We start from the raw sequence: 19,889 nt of genomic DNA on the forward strand, positions 1-19,889 counted from the left end.
TTGACTTTGATATAGATTTTAACTCCAAGAACTTCAATCAAGATTACAACTTTTAGAAGACATATTGATATCATATTTTGTTTTATCTGTGAACTTGAAAAAAAATAATAAATTGATTCTTAATATATTTTTATTCAAAATCCAATTATTGATATTTTCACAAAGCCTCTTTTGCAAGATCAATTTGTTCAATTGTGTTTTTTACTTGGTATCACAACTTTCAACTTTAATAGAGTGAGAGAAGTATTATTAGATTCAATTGTAGAAAGTTAACTTAAATAAGTAGGACTATAAAATGAACATTTTTGTCCAACTTTCTATAAAAAAATATAAATCATAATCAGCAATATAATAAGTAGTGTACTAAGCAAAGTTAAATCATTTTAGTGAAAAAAATACTTGTCAACTTAGAAACTAACAATCAAATTAGTAATCACTTATTATTTTCAAAAAAATCTTATAAAATAAATCTATACAAATGTATAATAAACATAGTTTAATTTAAGGTTGCATAGATTGATTATTATTTATTAGTATATAAATCCAACAATTTTGGTGAGTCACTGACATCCACTTCAATAGGTGCTAATTATAATGATACAAAGAAACAAATAAAATAAAAAAAATAGAAAATATTAGATACACCTAATACATTCTATACCTATTCCATCTTCAATAAATTGTACTATGATTGATAGTAAGCTATTTAAGAATAATGCATCTCAATCTTGTTGTTAGAATCATTTCCAAAACTTTTCCTACTGTGTGTTGCTGAAATCAAATGCATGTATACATGCTCAATTTTTTTCCATTCAAATTATCTTACATCAGCACAATGATGTATATTGCCATCTTCTAATCTTTGCTTTCCAGACAAACAAGTACTCTTATATAATCCAATTGATAGCAACATCCATATTAAGTCCTAGAATGATAAAAATAATATTTTTATCCTTAGGACAAAAATCACAATTAGCTACCATCTTTGCTCTCAAATTCTAATACCTTACTTGTAACATAAGTTGAAACTACAAATCCTTTATCAACCAATTTTAAATTAGACTAAAAGACAACATTAATGATTTATTATTGATAATGACAAAAGCAAACTTATTGATGCAGTTTGTTATTTTAGCCATTACATGTAGTAAACAACTTTGTAAAATGTGCAAAGAACAAAGATTTGGTTAAAGAAGAATAAATCAAGTCATGACAACAACTCTTAAGTTTTTAGAAATTTATTCATAGAAATCAAAACCTATTTAAATTGATGCAATATGTTTTAATCCTCTTACTAAGCAAAAAAAATAAGAAACATTGTCAAAGAAGATTGTGCTTACATTTTAGAGAATCTAAGTACATTGCTCAACATTATCCAAAAAAACAACATAACCACAAAATAAAGAGTATGATTGTCAATTAAAACAATGTATTAGAAAATAAATATGTCTAGTTATAATAAAACCACACACTTAAGATCTTATGCAATACTTAATAAAAGTCATATTTTCTCTTCAAAACCTTCACCTTGTTTTACAATAAACATAAGTTTAGGACCTAAAAATTACAAAGCCTTTGCCTTATTAGATTCAAGAGCTTCAATTTGTTTTTTGAGTTAAGACTTTGTTAAAAGACATGGTATATTTTTAGTTAAGAAAACTAAACTCATATATATAGAAGTTGTAGATGATTTTCTTTTATCTTTTGGAGATTTTAATCATAAAACTATCTTTGTAGAAATAGCCAAAAACTATTATAATAGATGAGTGATATTGAATATTAATAGAATTTTTTTTAATTTAGTCATTTTAGGCTTATTGTTGCTAAAAACATATAATCTCCTAGTAGGTTGGATTTCTTGTAATCCTGATTTTTCTAATAGCATAATCAAGAGTTTTGCTAATCAAGTAAAAAGTCATAAGTCTAGTATAATCAAAACTTTGTTTGTAGATGCAAAGGCTTTTATACATGCTACAAAGTAAGAAGTTATTTTTTTTTTATTTATTCTATACCTATTTCTAATAGCAAATAGACTTCAAGCAATATTTTAAGCTTATATAAGGATTATCAAGATGTGTTTTAGAAGAAAAATATTGACATTCTACAAAAGCATCATCCTTATGATTACTAAATTGATCTTCAAGAAAGAACTTAATTGTCATTTGGATCAATCTACAGCTTAATACAAAATAAATTGGATTTATTCAATAATTGCATTAATAAGAATTTGGCCAAATACTTCAATATGTCATTTGAAGGCTCCAATAGATATTATTTAATAAATATTTTTTATGTAAAAAGAATATAAAATACTTCTATAACAACATAAAGGTTAATATAAAAGTATTTTTATTCTTGAAGTATATAAATATATATAAACATACATACATATGTACATAAATATATAAATTTTATTTTTTTAATTCTTTTTAAAATTGTAGAATCTAACAAAGTTATGCCTAAAAGACCAATATCAATCTCAATAAATTATTTATATAAAAATCAAATATGCCTTAATCAATTTAAAATATTTTTAAAAATATTTATAATATAAAAATTTATCTTTTTATAATTTAATCTTATTATTACTACCATATATAATGATTTAATAAGCTCTATATTAATACATATCTTAGCAATACAACTTATATTACATTTTGTTGTACAAATATTTTAAGCTTCTATAATGTTCTTTAATACTACATTTACACACAATAATATAAAATGCACATTATTTTAAAATTAATCTATCATTAATCAAATATTTTTGGATAAATTTTATTTAAATCTTTTTTTTTATCCATTAATCCCAAATTTAATGCAAAAATTGATGGTGGCTCTATTTAGCAGCTACATTAAGAATTTATATTAAGAATTTATAATGATTTAATAGATGGTAGTCATACTTGTTTTTTTAATAGAAAAATCTCTATTTGCCACAAATAAGTAAAATTTAGATTTTTTTAAAAAAATCTATATTTGAAAAAATAATAGATTTTTATTTAATAATCAATTGTATCATATGGTTCATTTCACACAATCTCATAAATTCTAAACAGTCATATCTTAATAGCTTCAAGTAAAATTTTGTTGCAAATTTTACTAAATCTTAAGCAAATCCTAAACAAATCTTGCATTACAACTTTAATAACTCAATACAACTCTTCACACTAAATTCTACATCTCAATTTCAAATTTCTTCTTTCAAAATTCCAATAACTCTAAACAACATGTAAATAAACCTCATCAACTTTTGAATCCAAAACATATCATAACAAATTTCAAAATTCAAAAAATAATCATGTTAAATTGTAAGAACATTCCTCCATCAAATCAGAAGCACACACAAAGCCATCGCACATTCACACACGTGTAGAGAAAAACTATTCTGAGATGGGAAAATTTATAAAACTCCTTCCCTCTCCCAGGCGACATTCGTCTTCACAGCTCCAAAATTCATCCGCTCCGGTTGAAGTGCTTTCTACTCATCTGCGCCTCAGAATAAATAAGCTAAAAAAACGAAATACAGATTTCCATCAACTTTTTACTAAAGGTTTCAACGAATATTGCTATTATAAATGTGACAAATTAAACCTGACGAAACCAAATCGATATATCAACAATGTAACAACCGCTAACGATAAAAACTGGCAGCTTCCCATCCTCATCTGATGTTAAATCAATCCGAGCCATTGGCAAATCAACAGCCATCCACCCTAATATATTAAAAGTTCACAATAATCCAATCACAATGTCACACACAGCTAGACTGAAGTCTAGAACGGGGGATCGATTCACGGGCTAAATTTGGCTGCCAGGGATTGCAGTTCTTCTGTAAAGGTATGGCATTTGGCGGGTCCGACTTATTCGCGTGTGGGGAAACTGGGACTTGCGGTCACATTCAGAGAACACTTTGGCTTCCGGACACTGGACTTCTCGCAGATAAGCTCGTAGGCAACCAGGGGGTTCATGCACTGCATGCAAGTTGAGTCCCGCAATTTTTCACAAAAATAACATCAAAAGTGCAGAGACGGAAAGGGTGCCCTCAGCTGATGGGCTGAAGAACACGACACAGGTTGGGGGTTGACTTTGTACATAATCTCCTCAAGGTAACCACTTTTGCTTATCCCAAAAATAACGCGACATGACTGGTCTACAAGATAACCAGGAAAACTTCCATTTCTCTCAACGCGGACCGCAGACAAACACACCATCACGCACATGTAATGTTCATGTCCAATGAAGAGTCACGAAAAAAGGCACATGCTTCCGAAGTTAGTGCTCCTACGCGATTGGCAGACGTCGAGCACAGTTGGCAAGTATTGGATGGATCCATTCTTTCGACTTACTACATGTGAATGGAAAACACAACCAGCAATGTCTAGATTGACGTACAAAACAGAGCGGCTTATCTTTTCCAGTGAGTGAGTGAGTGATCCCATTAGCGTAGAGATTAACAGCTTGCTTGTTATGCAGCATCTTGAAGACGGTACCGTAAAGCGATTCGAGTGCAATTGCACAGTTGTGATAGTAGTCACATTCTGCGGTGCTATTTTTAATGTGTTTTAAGCTTCAAAACGTACCAAGCCATGGCCAAAAGCTTGGCCCGATCGACAGTCGGGAATACTTTACCTCGGCCCGATCCATCCCACCTTCGGTTACATGAACCGATGACTTCTAGACTACATTGAACAATGCAGATGCGTATGTACTATTGTCGACATCATAACACACATAAACACATGAGTATCTGTAACTATGCGTGGTGCTAACTGCAATGATAAAAGATCGGAATCACCGGACTGCGTCGGACTGCGCGATTCGTTCCATACCTACCTCGTCCTCAGTGAATTGCACTGTGATTGGCAGCAGGCTGTTCACGAATGGTGCACCGCGATCCCGTCGCTGGAGACGTCCCGAAACTCTGTCCTGCTCCAGGTACCTGAGATCAAGCGCGCGCTACGTGCATGCGCATGTGCATGTCCAACTTTCCTTCTCCCAAACTGCCCTGCACCAGCACAGCGATGAGTGTTGCCATCTTCCGACCTTTCCCTCCCAGACACACACACACACACACACACGCCTACATCGCCCAGTCGGCGGCAACACCCATCACACGACCCATCTGCGTCTGCTGGGAACTCCAGCGAAAACCCGGATTCAACCAAACTTCCATTGAGAGGTGCATAGTGGTACAACCGTGAAGCTGCTTTGCTTCCACGGAGCTCGGCATTAGCGTCAAATCTACCATTCTGACGAGGCGCAAACCACATCCAGTCTGCGCACTCTCTTGTCAGCCTCTACACTGACTTCTACTCTACATCATTCCACTCCACGCCCGGCTCAATTCGTGGGAAAGAGAGGGAGTTGAATGCACTAGTCTACAAACACCGACGCCATCAGCGTCGAGGCGTCGCATTTTACAAGCTGCCACACTTCGTGTCGCTTACATCTCCATCCTGGCGCCACCCTGATACCTCAAGCGTTGGTGCGCATGCGGAAACCCCTTCCGGCGCTGCCGAAGGTTGGACGGTTGTTGTGTCCCTTCTGCACACGTCACACGTCCAGTGCATGCAGCCCGGCGTCAGATGCCAGAAAAGCCACCGTTCCAACGTTTCCAAAGAAGCAGGTAAAAGAAGATACAACAGAACAATCTAGCAGCACCCGCGGCCACCTTCCCTACCACCTGCACCTGGCAGAGATCACTCACCGGCACAGAAGCCCGGAGCTTAGCCAGCTGTTCCGCGGACGCCGTTTGAAACTGCCACCCAACAAGCGCAACATCGTCCCACGTATCAGTTCCCGGTACATTCATGAGCAACGCTTGTGAGCGGCTGCTCGCCTTGCATTTGGAAGGGCACCCGAAAGAACCACTGCGACGACGGAAAACCACAATCTCCCACATGCCGACATCTACAAGTCTCTCTGTCATGCCACGAACACTGGAGCAGAACCCACTTACGTTGAACAACGACAGAATCCAGGTGACACCCTCCGCGCATGGTGGGGTGGTGAGGGATCCCATGTAAGTGCCGTAGTTCCTCTCCGGCTTCATCATCTTGATGTGCCCCAAGTCGACCTTCACGCCTGGGCTATTTGACGATGGCACCTCATGTGCGAACTGCACACGTCACACCAGTTTCCGCATGGGGTCAGGCTTCGCCAAGGAGAATCGCGTTCGATAGCGCGCGCGACCTTCCTAGCAAGATCTTCAGTGACACACGAGAGCACTACTCTGCACCGACCATAACGCAACGCAGATTCGCCAAAGCTACGCCACCCACGTCATGGGCGCACGACAGTTGACCTTCAGCCTCGTCCGCGCCCACTGGAAAGAGGGTACACAGGTGGGAGCGGGGTGCGTACCTGGGCCAGGAATTCGCTCTCGCCTCCTTCCTCAAACAGGAACCCGATCACCGCAAGCTTCCCATCATCGGACTTGTGCACCAAGTGGAGCTCCAGCGGGAAACTGGAGCAGTGCCAACCGAACAGTGGTTCGCGCGTCAGCAATGAACACACACTGACCTCGTAGTCACAAACGGAGGTGCGGGCTCCACAGCCGAATTCAATTCCCAAACAAAACCTGCAACTTCGTGGTAGCATGCCGTGACGTACCTCTGGTTCATGATTGTGTGCTCGCTGGGCATGTGGATGTGGAACTGGACGGGTCGGTACGTCTCGCCACCGATCCTCAAGCGTCCCGAGCCGGCTGGCATGCTCACCTGACAAATCCACAGTCAGCCCCAACTTCGGAGTAACAGGCCAGCCGCCTGCAATCGGCACGCCTGCCCCCCTGTCCAAACGTCGAACTTCACTGGTTCCAATTGACCACGATAACCGCCACACCGCCAAGGGAGAACTTCAGAGACCACGGCACTTACCTCAGCCCCATGCCCGCTGTTGTAAAGAGTGGCATGAACTCTCTTCCGGTACTTGGCATCCAGCTTCCCCAGACTGCGGTCTGTGACCAGGTCGAGCGCCGTGATGGCGATCGGGGACTGCCGGCTGCCCGACTTGCACACACCCCACTCGGCCTTCAGGTCACCCCAGCCACCTGGCCCATGCGACCCACCGCTGTAGTCCCAGTGCACTGAATATCCACACAGCACATGCACACGGAGTCATGCACCAGCATTGGTTGGAGTCATGCATCAGTTGGTCATGCAGGCCACCAATGTGAGTCAAGAATTTTTCGGCCGCATGTATGCTGCGATGGAATGCTAGGGGGACATCACAATCCTGTTCTACTACTCCACGCCGAAGTTGGAGTTTCTGCCCCGACTTACCCTCGTCACCTCCCTCAGCCTGAGCCGATCCTGCCCACGCGCCAACCCAGCTTGCGGAGATGCATTGCAGAACCACAACAGCGGCCACTGCCTGCACAAGTTGGCTCGCCATCGCCAGCAACTCAACCGACCGCTCGCTGGGAACAGTGAGTCTACGGCCGATCACTTCCGCACTGGAGCCACCCCAATAGTCGACCGCGGGACCGATGCTTGCACGTCATGCCGCTCCTCGGACAGCCTTATGTAGTCCATGCTCACGGAAGGTGCCAAGCCCAACCACCCATGAATCCACTTGCTTGATTCCCACTAATCAGTCTCGATTGGATGTTCCCAGCGGATTGTGGTCACCAAGCACTCCCCGAATTCGGGTGGCTTTGGGTTTCTGATCCGACCATTCCTGTCATGCTCATCACGTCATGGATGTGTGCGTCGAAGCTGCCTGTGTGCTGCAGCGTGGACTGGCGCAACCGTCTGGCGGTTTTCTTACCCTTCCCACGGTTCGTGTTTTTCACCCAAAGGAAGCCGCCCTTCGGTTACAACTTTTGGAGCCTCGCTCCGTCCCACTCCTCCTTTCCACCAGATTCTCGAGCATCCGGTAGCAAGTTGCGAGTTATCTTGCGGGAGGAAACATGGAGCCGCGGGCTCCCGTGGATCACCAGGCATTGGCTGTCTCGCGTCGCTAGCGGGGCGGATTCTGTTCTTGTGGAGGCGTGACACATGGCAGTCCTTGAAAGTACATTGGGATTGGCGGTGGAACGCTGTCGGGGAGGATGCATCTGAAGTTTGTGGACTGTGGCACCCACCCGGCAAGCTGCGCCACTGACGCATGGTCCGTCGCGTCTTGGTGTGAGAGTTCGCAGCGGAGAGATTCATTGAATGCAGGAAAGCAGGCGTTCCGGAATTTGTATGGGAATCCAGATTTTGAGTTCGATTTTATTTTCATTTACGTGTGTTTGAACAACACAACACATAGGCCGAAAGGCATCTCTCAGGGGCAGCTGAAGGCTGTGTACTTTGTGAAAATGTCAGGTTCAATAGAAAATGCTTATGTAGCTCTTAAATTTTATTTTAGTGTGTTTTTGTTTATTGACGAGTACATTCATAAGAGACCCTATTTGTTTCTTTTTGTAATGTGCTATTTTGGATTGATAGCCAAACCATTTGTCATAGGGTGTTGAATCACTAGTTTGAGAGTTAATCATTTGATTCAAAGTATATACTATAATACTTATAGCTTTTGTCCAAAGGTGTAGAGATGATGTTTGTTTTTTCTAACATGGACTTGGTGCTTTAGAGACAAATCAATTATCTTGATTAATGTAACCATTTTTCTATATATACACACAATTTTGAGGTCATGGTGAATTGTGGGTTTGTCCAAAAAAATATTGTAATTAAACTTTCACTACTTAGTTATTTAATCTATGCTAAAATCCTTTTATTGAAGGCAACAAATCTTAGTTTGTAGATTTTAGCATGTGTCAAAAATGGTCCCGCAAGATAACTCGCAACTTGCTACCGGATGCTCGAAAATCTGGTGGAAAGGAGGAGTGGGACGGAGCGAGGCTCCAAAAATTGTAACCGAAGGGCGGCTTCCTTTGGGTGAAAAACACGAACCGTGGGAAGGGTAAGAAAACCGCCAGACGGTTGCGCCAGTCCACGCTGCAGCACACAGGCAGCTTCGACGCACACATCCATGACGTGATGAGCATGACAGGAATGGTCGGATCAGAAACCCAAAGCCACCCGAATTCGGGGAGTGCTTGGTGACCACAATCCGCTGGGAACATCCAATCGAGACTGATTAGTGGAAATCAAGCAAGTGGATTCATGGGTGGAAATCAAGCAAGTGGGAATCAAGCAAGTGGCTTTATCCAAAAAAGTTTTGTTATTAGACTTTCACTACTTGGTTATTTAATCTATGCTAAAATCCGTTTATTGCACGCAACAAATCTTAGTTTGTAAATTTTAGCATTTGTCAAAAGTGGTCCATGCTTTCAACTTTTTATTTGCAAAATAAAGAAATTGGTAAGATGCAACAATATCGTTCAACAACAAAATGTATTGAACAATTTTTATGGATGCAACACTGAGATTTTTAGAAATAGTACCATGTATGGTACACCATGGACTTGATAATTTGTTTTTTTTGAGATATTGCCATGTGTTTTGTGACGATAGATTTGGCACACCAAAATGCAAGTGTATATAATTTTCTAATAAGGAATGTAAAACAAACAAAACAATATGGTGCAAAAGAATACAAGTTGAGGCAATAGCAATAGAATAATGAAAATAACTAGTAGTATTTAAAAAGAAGAATTGTTTAAAGAATAATGAAGCTAATGGCCATAGCATAATTATTATAGATAAATATTGGAGTAAGTATATATGTCCGTAACACTTGATGATTTTAAAAAACCTCTATTATATTCTAATAGATCCCAAGAAGCTCCATAATACCCTGGCAAGCTCTTAGAAATCTTAGATGGTTGTAGAAGGTATTTGAAGGCTTGCTTCACTTCCTAGCATCAAAAAAACTTCTCAATGAGCTTTCTTACATCTAATATATAAAAAAGTTGACGTTGAAGAGATACTTCGTCTCAACAATACAATTTGCCGGGTGGGTGCCACAGTCCACAAACTTCAGATGCATCCTCCCCGACAGCGTTCCACCGCCAATCCCAATGTACTTTCAAGGACTGCCATGTGTCACGCCTCCACAAGAACAGAATCCGCCCCGCTAGCGACGCGAGACAGCCAATGCCTGGTGATCCACGGGAGCCCGCGGCTCCATGTTTCCTCCCGCAAGATAACTCGCAACTTGCTACCGGATGCTCGAGAATCTGGTGGAAAGGAGGAGTGGGACGGAGCGAGGCTCCAAAAGTTGTAACCGAAGGGCGGCTTCCTTTGGGTGAAAAACACGAACCGTGGGAAGGGTAAGAAAACCGCCAGACGGTTGCGCCAGTCCACGCTGCAGCACACAGGCAGCTTCGACGCACACATCCATGACGTGATGAGCATGACAGGAATGGTCGGATCAGAAACCCAAAGCCACCCGAATTCGGGGAGTGCTTGGTGACCACAATCCGCTGGGAACATCCAATCGAGACTGATTAGTGGGAATCAAGCAAGTGGATTCATGGGTGGTTGGGCTTGGCACCTTCCGTGAGCATGGACTACATAAGGCTGTCCGAGGAGCGGCATGACGTGCAAGCATCGGTCCCGCGGTCGACTATTGGGGTGGCTCCAGTGCGGAAGTGATCGGCCGTAGACTCACTGTTCCCAGCGAGCGGTCGGTTGAGTTGCTGGCGATGGCGAGCCAACTTGTGCAGGCAGTGGCCGCTGTTGTGGTTCTGCAATGCATCTCCGCAAGCTGGGTTGGCGCGTGGGCAGGATCGGCTCAGGCTGAGGGAGGTGACGAGGGTAAGTCGGGGCAGAAACTCCAACTTCGGCGTGGAGTAGTAGAACAGGATTGTGATGTCCCCCTAGCATTCCATCGCAGCATACATGCGGCCGAAAAATTCTTGACTCACATTGGTGGCCTGCATGACCAACTGATGCATGACTCCAACCAATGCTGGTGCATGACTCCGTGTGCATGTGCTGTGTGGATATTCAGTGCACTGGGACTACAGCGGTGGGTCGCATGGGCCAGGTGGCTGGGGTGACCTGAAGGCCGAGTGGGGTGTGTGCAAGTCGGGCAGCCGGCAGTCCCCGATCGCCATCACGGCGCTCGACCTGGTCACAGACCGCAGTCTGGGGAAGCTGGATGCCAAGTACCGGAAGAGAGTTCATGCCACTCTTTACAACAGCGGGCATGGGGCTGAGGTAAGTGCCGTGGTCTCTGAAGTTCTCCCTTGGCGGTGTGGCGGTTATCGTGGTCAATTGGAACCAGTGAAGTTCGACGTTTGGACAGGGGGGCAGGCGTGCCGATTGCAGGCGGCTGGCCTGTTACTCCGAAGTTGGGGCTGACTGTGGATTTGTCAGGTGAGCATGCCAGCCGGCTCGGGACGCTTGAGGATCGGTGGCGAGACGTACCGACCCGTCCAGTTCCACATCCACATGCCCAGCGAGCACACAATCATGAACCAGAGGTACGTCACGGCATGCTACCACGAAGTTGCAGGTTTTGTTTGGGAATTGAATTCGGCTGTGGAGCCCGCACCTCCGTTTGTGACTACGAGGTCAGTGTGTGTTCATTGCTGACGCGCGAACCACTGTTCGGTTGGCACTGCTCCAGTTTCCCGCTGGAGCTCCACTTGGTGCACAAGTCCGATGATGGGAAGCTTGCGGTGATCGGGTTCCTGTTTGAGGAAGGAGGCGAGAGCGAATTCCTGGCCCAGGTACGCACCCCGCTCCCACCTGTGTACCCTCTTTCCAGTGGGCGCGGACGAGGCTGAAGGTCAACTGTCGTGCGCCCATGACGTGGGTGGCGTAGCTTTGGCGAATCTGCGTTGCGTTATGGTCGGTGCAGAGTAGTGCTCTCGTGTGTCACTGAAGATCTTGCTAGGAAGGTCGCGCGCGCTATCGAACGCGATTCTCCTTGGCGAAGCCTGACCCCATGCGGAAACTGGTGTGACGTGTGCAGTTCGCACATGAGGTGCCATCGTCAAATAGCCCAGGCGTGAAGGTCGACTTGGGGCACATCAAGATGATGAAGCCGGAGAGGAACTACGGCACTTACATGGGATCCCTCACCACCCCACCATGCGCGGAGGGTGTCACCTGGATTCTGTCGTTGTTCAACGTAAGTGGGTTCTGCTCCAGTGTTCGTGGCATGACAGAGAGACTTGTAGATGTCGGCATGTGGGAGATTGTGGTTTTCCGTCGTCGCAGTGGTTCTTTCGGGTGCCCTTCCAAATGCAAGGCGAGCAGCCGCTCACAAGCGTTGCTCATGAATGTACCGGGAACTGATACGTGGGACGATGTTGCGCTTGTTGGGTGGCAGTTTCAAACGGCGTCCGCGGAACAGCTGGCTAAGCTCCGGGCTTCTGTGCCGGTGAGTGATCTCTGCCAGGTGCAGGTGGTAGGGAAGGTGGCCGCGGGTGCTGCTAGATTGTTCTGTTGTATCTTCTTTTACCTGCTTCTTTGGAAACGTTGGAACGGTGGCTTTTCTGGCATCTGACGCCGGGCTGCATGCACTGGACGTGTGACGTGTGCAGAAGGGACACAACAACCGTCCAACCTTCGGCAGCGCCGGAAGGGGTTTCCGCATGCGCACCAACGCTTGAGGTATCAGGGTGGCGCCAGGATGGAGATGTAAGCGACACGAAGTGTGGCAGCTTGTAAAATGCGACGCCTCGACGCTGATGGCGTCGGTGTTTGTAGACTAGTGCATTCAACTCCCTCTCTTTCCCACGAATTGAGCCGGGCGTGGAGTGGAATGATGTAGAGTAGAAGTCAGTGTAGAGGCTGACAAGAGAGTGCGCAGACTGGATGTGGTTTGCGCCTCGTCAGAATGGTAGATTTGACGCTAATGCCGAGCTCCGTGGAAGCAAAGCAGCTTCACGGTTGTACCACTATGCACCTCTCAATGGAAGTTTGGTTGAATCCGGGTTTTCGCTGGAGTTCCCAGCAGACGCAGATGGGTCGTGTGATGGGTGTTGCCGCCGACTGGGCGATGTAGGCGTGTGTGTGTGTGTGTGTGTGTCTGGGAGGGAAAGGTCGGAAGATGGCAACACTCATCGCTGTGCTGGTGCAGGGCAGTTTGGGAGAAGGAAAGTTGGACATGCACATGCGCATGCACGTAGCGCGCGCTTGATCTCAGGTACCTGGAGCAGGACAGAGTTTCGGGACGTCTCCAGCGACGGGATCGCGGTGCACCATTCGTGAACAGCCTGCTGCCAATCACAGTGCAATTCACTGAGGACGAGGTAGGTATGGAACGAATCGCGCAGTCCGACGCAGTCCGGTGATTCCGATCTTTTATCATTGCAGTTAGCACCACGCATAGTTACAGATACTCATGTGTTTATGTGTGTTATGATGTCGACAATAGTACATACGCATCTGCATTGTTCAATGTAGTCTAGAAGTCATCGGTTCATGTAACCGAAGGTGGGATGGATCGGGCCGAGGTAAAGTATTCCCGACTGTCGATCGGGCCAAGCTTTTGGCCATGGCTTGGTACGTTTTGAAGCTTAAAACACATTAAAAATAGCACCGCAGAATGTGACTACTATCACAACTGTGCAATTGCACTCGAATCGCTTTACGGTACCGTCTTCAAGATGCTGCATAACAAGCAAGCTGTTAATCTCTACGCTAATGGGATCACTCACTCACTCACTGGAAAAGATAAGCCGCTCTGTTTTGTACGTCAATCTAGACATTGCTGGTTGTGTTTTCCATTCACATGTAGTAAGTCGAAAGAATGGATCCATCCAATACTTGCCAACTGTGCTCGACGTCTGCCAATCGCGTAGGAGCACTAACTTCGGAAGCATGTGCCTTTTTTCGTGACTCTTCATTGGACATGAACATTACATGTGCGTGATGGTGTGTTTGTCTGCGGTCCGCGTTGAGAGAAATGGAAGTTTTCCTGGTTATCTTGTAGACCAGTCATGTCGCGTTATTTTTGGGATAAGCAAAAGTGGTTACCTTGAGGAGATTATGTACAAAGTCAACCCCCAACCTGTGTCGTGTTCTTCAGCCCATCAGCTGAGGGCACCCTTTCCGTCTCTGCACTTTTGATGTTATTTTTGTGAAAAATTGCGGGACTCAACTTGCATGCAGTGCATGAACCCCCTGGTTGCCTACGAGCTTATCTGCGAGAAGTCCAGTGTCCGGAAGCCAAAGTGTTCTCTGAATGTGACCGCAAGTCCCAGTTTCCCCACACGCGAATAAGTCGGACCCGCCAAATGCCATACCTTTACAGAAGAACTGCAATCCCTGGCAGCCAAATTTAGCCCGTGAATCGATCCCCCGTTCTAGACTTCAGTCTAGCTGTGTGTGACATTGTGATTGGATTATTGTGAACTTTTAATATATTAGGGTGGATGGCTGTTGATTTGCCAATGGCTCGGATTGATTTAACATCAGATGAGGATGGGAAGCTGCCAGTTTTTATCGTTAGCGGTTGTTACATTGTTGATATATCGATTTGGTTTCGTCAGGTTTAATTTGTCACATTTATAATAGCAATATTCGTTGAAACCTTTAGTAAAAAGTTGATGGAAATCTGTATTTCGTTTTTTTAGCTTATTTATTCTGAGGCGCAGATGAGTAGAAAGCACTTCAACCGGAGCGGATGAATTTTGGAGCTGTGAAGACGAATGTCGCCTGGGAGAGGGAAGGAGTTTTATAAATTTTCCCATCTCAGAATAGTTTTTCTCTACACGTGTGTGAATGTGCGATGGCTTTGTGTGTGCTTCTGATTTGATGGAGGAATGTTCTTACAATTTAACATGATTATTTTTTGAATTTTGAAATTTGTTATGATATGTTTTGGATTCAAAAGTTGATGAGGTTTATTTACATGTTGTTTAGAGTTATTGGAATTTTGAAAGAAGAAATTTGAAATTGAGATGTAGAATTTAGTGTGAAGAGTTGTATTGAGTTATTAAAGTTGTAATGCAAGATTTGTTTAGGATTTGCTTAAGATTTAGTAAAATTTGCAACAAAATTTTACTTGAAGCTATTAAGATATGACTGTTTAGAATTTATGAGATTGTGTGAAATGAACCATATGATACAATTGATTATTAAATAAAAATCTATTATTTTTTCAAATATAGATTTTTTTAAAAAAATCTAAATTTTACTTATTTGTTGCAAATAGAGATTTTTCTATTAAAAAAACAAGTATGACTACCATCTATTAAATCATTATAAATTCTTAATATAAATTCTTAATGTAGCTGCTAAATAGAGCCACCATCAATTTTTGCATTAAATTTGGGATTAATGGATAAAAAAAAAGATTTAAATAAAATTTATCCAAAAATATTTGATTAATGATAGATTAATTTTAAAATAATGTGCATTTTATATTATTGTGTGTAAATGTAGTATTAAAGAACATTATAGAAGCTTAAAATATTTGTACAACAAAATGTAATATAAGTTGTATTGCTAAGATATGTATTAATATAGAGCTTATTAAATCATTATATATGGTAGTAATAATAAGATTAAATTATAAAAAGATAAATTTTTATATTATAAATATTTTTAAAAATATTTTAAATTGATTAAGGCATATTTTATTTTTATATAAATAATTTATTGAGATTGATATTGGTCTTTTAGGCATAACTTTGTTAGATTCTACAATTTTAAAAAGAATTAAAAAAATAAAATTTATATATTTATGTACATATGTATGTATGTTTATATATATTTATATACTTCAAGAATAAAAATACTTTTATATTAACCTTTATGTTGTTATAGAAGTATTTTATATTCTTTTTACATAAAAAATATTTATTAAATAATATCTATTGGAGCCTTCAAATGACATATTGAAGTATTTGGCCAAATTCTTATTAATGCAATTATTGAATAAATCCAATTTATTTTGTATTAAGCTGTAGATTGATCCAAATGACAATTAAGTTCTTTCTTGAAGATCAATTTAGTAATCATAAGGATGATGCTTTTGTAGAATGTCAATATTTTTCTTCTAAAACACATCTTGATAATCCTTATATAAGCTTAAAATATTGCTTGAAGTCTATTTGCTATTAGAAATAGGTATAGAATAAATAAAAAAAAAATAACTTCTTACTTTGTAGCATGTATAAAAGCCTTTGCATCTACAAACAAAGTTTTGATTATACTAGACTTATGACTTTTTACTTGATTAGCAAAACTCTTGATTATGCTATTAGAAAAATCAGGATTACAAGAAATCCAACCTACTAGGAGATTATATGTTTTTAGCAACAATAAGCCTAAAATGACTAAATTAAAAAAAATTCTATTAATATTCAATATCACTCATCTATTATAATAGTTTTTGGCTATTTCTACAAAGATAGTTTTATGATTAAAATCTCCAAAAGATAAAAGAAAATCATCTACAACTTCTATATATATGAGTTTAGTTTTCTTAACTAAAAATATACCATGTCTTTTAACAAAGTCTTAACTCAAAAAACAAATTGAAGCTCTTGAATCTAATAAGGCAAAGGCTTTGTAATTTTTAGGTCCTAAACTTATGTTTATTGTAAAACAAGGTGAAGGTTTTGAAGAGAAAATATGACTTTTATTAAGTATTGCATAAGATCTTAAGTGTGTGGTTTTATTATAACTAGACATATTTATTTTCTAATACATTGTTTTAATTGACAATCATACTCTTTATTTTGTGGTTATGTTGTTTTTTTGGATAATGTTGAGCAATGTACTTAGATTCTCTAAAATGTAAGCACAATCTTCTTTGACAATGTTTCTTATTTTTTTTGCTTAGTAAGAGGATTAAAACATATTGCATCAATTTAAATAGGTTTTGATTTCTATGAATAAATTTCTAAAAACTTAAGAGTTGTTGTCATGACTTGATTTATTCTTCTTTAACCAAATCTTTGTTCTTTGCACATTTTACAAAGTTGTTTACTACATGTAATGGCTAAAATAACAAACTGCATCAATAAGTTTGCTTTTGTCATTATCAATAATAAATCATTAATGTTGTCTTTTAGTCTAATTTAAAATTGGTTGATAAAGGATTTGTAGTTTCAACTTATGTTACAAGTAAGGTATTAGAATTTGAGAGCAAAGATGGTAGCTAATTGTGATTTTTGTCCTAAGGATAAAAATATTATTTTTATCATTCTAGGACTTAATATGGATGTTGCTATCAATTGGATTATATAAGAGTACTTGTTTGTCTGGAAAGCAAAGATTAGAAGATGGCAATATACATCATTGTGCTGATGTAAGATAATTTGAATGGAAAAAAATTGAGCATGTATACATGCATTTGATTTCAGCAACACACAGTAGGAAAAGTTTTGGAAATGATTCTAACAACAAGATTGAGATGCATTATTCTTAAATAGCTTACTATCAATCATAGTACAATTTATTGAAGATGGAATAGGTATAGAATGTATTAGGTGTATCTAATATTTTCTATTTTTTTTATTTTATTTGTTTCTTTGTATCATTATAATTAGCACCTATTGAAGTGGATGTCAGTGACTCACCAAAATTGTTGGATTTATATACTAATAAATAATAATCAATCTATGCAACCTTAAATTAAACTATGTTTATTATACATTTGTATAGATTTATTTTATAAGATTTTTTTGAAAATAATAAGTGATTACTAATTTGATTGTTAGTTTCTAAGTTGACAAGTATTTTTTTCACTAAAATGATTTAACTTTGCTTAGTACACTACTTATTATATTGCTGATTATGATTTATATTTTTTTATAGAAAGTTGGACAAAAATGTTCATTTTATAGTCCTACTTATTTAAGTTAACTTTCTACAATTGAATCTAATAATACTTCTCTCACTCTATTAAAGTTGAAAGTTGTGATACCAAGTAAAAAACACAATTGAACAAATTGATCTTGCAAAAGAGGCTTTGTGAAAATATCAATAATTGGATTTTGAATAAAAATATATTAAGAATCAATTTATTATTTTTTTTCAAGTTCACAGATAAAACAAAATATGATATCAATATGTCTTCTAAAAGTTGTAATCTTGATTGAAGTTCTTGGAGTTAAAATCTATATCAAAGTCAAGGTCAATTAATTAAATTCTAAATCTATCTTCAATATCTTTAATCTTTAATGTCTCTATATTCCTTCATGTCTTTGTCAAGGTTGAAGTATTCCATTGATGTTATTCACTTTAAAATAGATCATAACTTTTATTTGATGAATCTTATCTTAAATTCATCAATCCCATCTTTGAAGTTCTTTCTTCATTGTATTGAAAATTCCAAAGATCTTCATGGATCTTATGTTGTAATATTTACAACTTGTAAATGGATCAAAAGTGTATAATGAAATGACATAATAGAATGTCAATTATATTTTTTCTATTATTATTTTATTATGATAATTACAACATAGTTTTGTAGGTATTTATAGCTATATATAGTAATTTTAAAAATATCATTTAAAAATATTAAAAATACTTTCTTTCTAGCTACCATAACTACTTAAAGTAGTTTTAATTTGTGAATCCCATCAATGCATTTTAATTGATAAATTGATTATGAATATTTTTGAAATTATTTATTTAAATAAATATTAAGATTAAAGAGTCTTTTTTACTATTCAAGTATTTATTAGAATTTAGAAGTATTTATAAGTTATAAAAGTCTTATCAAAAGAAAAGTTATAAAAATGGAGTCTTAGTAAGTTTTGGTGGCAATTATCTTAGTTGATTTAGTATTTTTACTTATTGTTGAATATTGAAGATTATTTATTGAAACCAATGTCTTTATTGGCCTCCTATCTACATTTATTATTTATAAAAATCCTATCAACGATTAATTAGTACTTAGAAGAAGCATGAAAACTAACTTCATATCTTTTTGGTTAATTTTATAGAAAATAGGACTTTTAGTGGATTTAAATTAGTTTTATTTCTATAAAAACTCATCAATATAGAAAAATATAGCTTTAAATAGGTATTAGAACTATAAAAATATTCTAATATTTTTTAGAGTTTTTTTAGAGTTTATTTAGAATTTATTTAATATTTTTATAGAAAATTTCAAGACCTTCGTATAAATGAGTTTTATAACCTCGAGAGCCATTATGAAAAAAAATAACAAGTTTTGAAGGCCACCTGAGGTGTAGTCAAAAATACAAAAAAAATGAGTTTTACTGGTAGAAAATAGGAGGACCAGCAGCTATTTTAGTGCTTGTAGGAAGGGAGGTGCGTAAGTTCCATATAGATTGTAGCACCTTGGATGTAGGTAGGAAGATAAGAGTAAGGCCTAGAGGCTTTTCTTAATACCTGATATATTCTACATCTAAGCCTTTGTGAGGCTCGAATCCTTGATCTACAAGTAAGTTATTCTTAAGATAAAATATTTTTACTTAATTTTTTTATTATTTATATTCTATCTTTAATCTATCATAACTTATTCAAAGTAATCTTAATTTATATGGAGATCAACAAGGGTTCTTTCCATCAAAGCCATTATGATTACTATCCTTCCATGTAAACTCCCGTAAATGTGAACTCTTAGCAAATACAAGACCTAATTGTAATTTTACCTTGAATTAATATACTTAAGATTTTTTATTTTATTTTATTTTATCTTTTTTCCAATTTTCAACTTCAAATAGTGATTAAAATCACTAAAAGAAGATAAACCACTACAATTAGTCCACCTATATCTTTTAGAAATTATCATTAATTTAATAATTAGATTTTATATGTTTAATCTATTCAAATTTCGGCATGTAATTTAAGCTCAAAATAATCTTAAAAATTAAATAGAAAAATAGAGAAATTAAACTTAAAGGATTTTCTAACCATAGTCAAATAATGAATTAGCTTTGGAATTCAAAACTAAGATTATGGATTAATTCAAGATATAATTTCTAGAACTTAGAAGAAAAATTGTATTAAAATTTTAATTTAAATACTAACTGAGATTTTAGAATTTATTAA

At 38.6% G+C, this 19,889-nt stretch overlaps 2 protein-coding genes across 2 annotated transcripts; one reads left to right on the plus strand and one right to left on the minus strand.

Moving 5' to 3' along the window:
* Positions 1-5,130: 5,130 nt before the first annotated feature.
* Positions 5,131-7,490, minus strand: LOC149986216 (uncharacterized). The gene is made up of 7 exons (XM_090247912.1): positions 7,287-7,490; positions 6,882-7,090; positions 6,616-6,722; positions 6,367-6,469; positions 5,963-6,121; positions 5,711-5,761; positions 5,131-5,547 (listed from the first exon to the last, which is right to left on the minus strand). The coding sequence occupies exons 1-7, from the start codon at positions 7,396-7,398 to the stop codon at positions 5,479-5,481; spliced, it is 810 nt and encodes a 269-aa protein (XP_090104038.1). The 5' UTR covers positions 7,399-7,490; the 3' UTR covers positions 5,131-5,478.
* Positions 7,491-10,508: 3,018 nt separating this feature from the next.
* Positions 10,509-12,868, plus strand: LOC149986217 (uncharacterized). Its single transcript, XM_090247911.1, has 7 exons — positions 10,509-10,712; positions 10,909-11,117; positions 11,277-11,383; positions 11,530-11,632; positions 11,878-12,036; positions 12,238-12,288; positions 12,452-12,868. Exons 1-7 carry the CDS (start codon positions 10,601-10,603, stop codon positions 12,518-12,520), a joined length of 810 nt encoding a protein of 269 aa, XP_090104037.1. The 5' UTR covers positions 10,509-10,600; the 3' UTR covers positions 12,521-12,868.
* The last annotated feature ends 7,021 nt before the right edge of the window (positions 12,869-19,889 follow it).

Source organism: Physcomitrium patens, chromosome 26 (assembly GCF_059467195.1).
Source record: "Physcomitrium patens ecotype Gransden chromosome 26, ASM5946719v1, whole genome shotgun sequence".
NCBI lineage: Eukaryota > Viridiplantae > Streptophyta > Bryopsida > Funariales > Funariaceae > Physcomitrium > Physcomitrium patens.